Raw genomic sequence first — 3,710 nt, forward strand, 5'->3', positions numbered from 1 at the left:
TGCTCCTCTCTTCCTACTTGAACAGTTTTGTTTATTTGGCTGAACTAGAGTCAAAGCTAATGGTTCTGATGGCTTTGAACCACCCACCACACCTCATTCTGTGGACTTCTACACAGGGGCTGAAACTCACACTTTATGAAAAAAGATAAAGAGGGGGAAAACAGCTCTCTGTTAAAGAATTTGCCAGGACATACTCATCATTTAGACAGTTGCTTATGTTTCTAGAAAGCTAATGATCAGAAATGGGAAGGTAAGATTTTCCTCGAGCAAAATCCCAGTCCACCTAAAGGTTACAGATGAAATCATTAACCTAAATGTTCACTAAGTCTTTAGGAAAACAAAACACTTTGGAAACACTTATTATTGATTGGCAGGGGTTTCAGAACTGATTAAGTTAACAAAGGAGGTAACAATGAGTGAGGAAGACAGAGATGAAGGAAAAACAGAATGACAAAAGAGGGACATTTACTGATTTCGAAGCAATCATCCTCTTAACTTCCCTATTTATTATAATATGTCTCCACACAAGGCTAATCTCCTCCCTAATGAATAACTACATGCTCAAGGATTATCAGATCATGACAAATAAGGCCAAAAGGAATTTCTCTCCTCACTCTAGAGAAGAAAGACCCCATGATTTGGGGGAACTGAGCAAGGTCACAGTAGCTAAGTTGAAGCTGGAATCAAATTTCCAGACTCCCAAGTCAATGCTCTGCTCTGCACAGGAACTTCCCCAAACTCCAATGTGCATGTGATAAATGATTCAGTAGTTCCAAGAGGAACCCAAGATTCTACACTTCTGACAAGCATCCCAGTGGAGCGGAGGCCGCTGGATTACACTGAGTAGCGAGTCTCTGCCCCATTTCACCTGCTAAAGTAAGTCTGGGAATAGGTTTTCCGTTGTTTTAATGAAAAAAGGTGTTTTCCAGGAACAAGGGAAAGTAGGTTGCAAATGAAATGCTGAAGTTTTAAATGTTGTAATAACTCAACACTGTTGTAAAATTTACCGGGTTCCCATTTACATGGTGGTGTCAGCTGTAAAACATATACTTAAATTGCAAATTTTTAAAGTACATACAAACATCAGTGTATTAGAGTTGAGCGATCTCAATGCATTCTATGGATATGCATTTATTGGTTATTTCCCCTTTATGTTTGAAATACACCAGGGGTGGGCAAACTTTTTGCCTCGAGGGCCACAATGGGTTCTTAAACTGGACCGGAGGGCCGGCACAAAAGCATGGATGGAGTGTTTGTGTGAACTAATATAAATTCAAAGTAAACACATTACATAAAAGGGTACGGTCTTTTTTTTTTTTAGTTTTATTCATTTCAAATGGGCCGGATCCAGCCCGCGGGCCGTAGTTTGCCCACGGCTGAATACACCATGCCTACATTGCACTAAACCTACTAAAAGTGTCTTACTTCTGCCTCCGATGACAACAGAGATACCATGTCTAGGGGTTGCTTTCACCTGCTTTGAGATTTTACATTTTAGAGCAGAAAGATGGCACTGACACATCAAATTCCAGAAGGCTTATCTGCATAGATTTTACCTTCCATTAACACAGCGGAGCACAACTGACCATACCCCACTTGTGTTAAGACCCTATTCAGGAGAGACCAGGTGTAACTGGAGGAGAAAAGATTGAAATCCTTGTTACTTCTGTATCTCTAGTTCCACCTCACCTCTCAGAGGACTCTCCATGCATTTGAAGAGATTTGATGCAAATAAACACAGTATGTCCTCTCCAGCCAAAACTCAGTTAACCTCCCCAACCTTCCTATTGGTCTCCTTGAATCAGCTGAGCCCGAAGTTTTTCCTATAAAACGTCCTAAATCTGATCCCAGTAAAATTTCACTTCAGCTGAAGTGAAAATGCAGAGGTAGCATTTACGGATAACAGCTGGAGAACATTAGTTCTCTGTCTCTCCTTCGCTCTCCCAAGGGTTGAAAGCTCTGCTGTTCAGACAGGAAGTCGTCATACACCACACACTGTACAATACGAGAACGCTGGGATATACGGACAAGTTGCAGAGGATTAGGGGGAGTGTGCAGGGGTTTTGTTCAAGAACCCAGAGCAGCAACTCGGCATACTTCTTAGGGTGTCCTTCCCCCCACCATAGTATTCAAGTAGCATCATGTATGCACACCCAGGACTGACAAGCATACACTTCACTCCCTGAAAGCTTTGTAATAACTCATAATAAGAAGGCTTCACCTTCCATTTTTCGACAAGCTTTTAAAACATGAACTCCAAGAAGTTTGGGGGAGTGGCTACGATTCTCCAATAATCTTTTCTGGCATACTTTCAAATGTGCTATCTAAAAAGACAACCTTTTAACTTCTTAAAAATGAAATTGTCACCAAAAAGAACCTCTCCCATAACGGCCCAGAATAAGGAAATCTATGTATTTCAACATAGATGTGAACTCAAAAACATGATGATCGGGGAGAGAATGATTTAAACAAAAGGCTCTTGTGGATATGGTGTTTTGGCGTGGGTTTCTGATTGGTTTCTGCTGGAATCTCACAAAGCTACTGAGAAAAACACGGCCACAAACAAAAGGGGGGCGACATCCACAAAGTTTCGTGTAGGATGATAGGAGTTTCCCAAACACCACAGGCTGAATAGCCTTTCTGCATTCCTACTGTCTGCAGGCTCCGAACCCAGTTTGCAACCGCCCGTCCTCTGGAGGCGGGCTATAAAACCGACCCTGGCTCTTCCACGCCCCTCCAGCCAAGTTCAGGAGAGACCAACCTTCCTAACTTTTGAACTACGGGAGTTCTTTTTGCCATGTGCATATCGGGGGCATGCTGTTAATCAATGGGGTGACAACGCTACAGTTTTATGCGAGGAGAGGGAGGAGGGGCGAGGGGGAAGCCAACCCACACATCCATCATCATTTTAGGAGGAGGTGGAGTTTAAAGTTTCTCCAAGTTCCCACTTGACAGGCAATATTTCTGTGCAATTTCCAGCCCCATGGAACAGATGGTCCTTTGCCCGTCTTGAGCCCGGAGAGAATCAGACAAAGCCCCCCGCCACCCCTCGCCTCGCGGGGGCCCAGAGGTGGTCAGTTTCACGAAGCTGTCGCCCAGGGGCCGTGAGCAGAGAATGGAAACTTAACTACTTTTTTTCAGAAGTTTTTCCTGCTACCGGAGAGCGGACTGGAGCACAAAGGCCTGAGAAAGTTTTCACTTCGTGATTTCTTTGAAAAACGTTTCTCCACCGTCTGCCAAACCATCATCCTAAATCCCAGACGCCCAGGGTGGGAAAGTTGAGGCACAGGCATTCGGAAATACCGCGGCATTGCCACTTGAGCCGTCCCAAAGACAACCTGGGAAGTTGCTTAAAAGGACACCCCCCGTTCCCCGTCCCGGGTGGGGAAAGCATCCTCGGGGCGCCTGAGCACTCAGTGCCAAAGGGAAGGTGACGGCCGGGACAGGGGGCCAAATGGGTGTGCGCCACCGCCGCGGGCGAGAACCTTCCTTCCCAGACCCGAGGGCGAGGGGAAAGGAGGGGGGCGCGATCCGGGAGCGGGAGGACGGGCGGCCCACTCACCCTCACTGCCGTACTGTTTGCCATTGTTCGCGCCCATCCTGCCGCCGTCATGCCCGCCGTCTCCCGGGACACTCCATAGCTGGGGCGCACCGCCTGCGCGCTCCGCCCGGGAAAGCCCGTCCGACGGGACCGTTAGCTGCGCATACCC

The 3,710-nt window shown here is 46.4% G+C and overlaps 1 protein-coding gene across 2 annotated transcripts in view; it reads right to left on the reverse strand.

Moving 5' to 3' along the window:
- The window catches only part of FBXL7 (F-box and leucine-rich repeat protein 7), a 326,294-nt gene extending 322,590 nt beyond the window's left edge, over window positions 1-3,704 (reverse strand). For both annotated transcript variants that reach the window (XM_006769451.2, XM_006769450.2), the window contains exon 1: window positions 3,563-3,704. In XM_006769451.2, coding sequence (XP_006769514.1) covers window positions 3,563-3,599 — 37 coding nt within the window. In that variant the 5' untranslated portion in view covers window positions 3,600-3,704. The remainder of the gene's footprint in view (window positions 1-3,562) is intronic.
- Window positions 3,705-3,710: the final 6 nt, after the last annotated feature.

Source organism: Myotis davidii, unplaced genomic scaffold (assembly GCF_000327345.1).
Source record: "Myotis davidii unplaced genomic scaffold, ASM32734v1 scaffold143, whole genome shotgun sequence".
Taxonomy (NCBI): Eukaryota; Metazoa; Chordata; class Mammalia; order Chiroptera; family Vespertilionidae; genus Myotis; species Myotis davidii.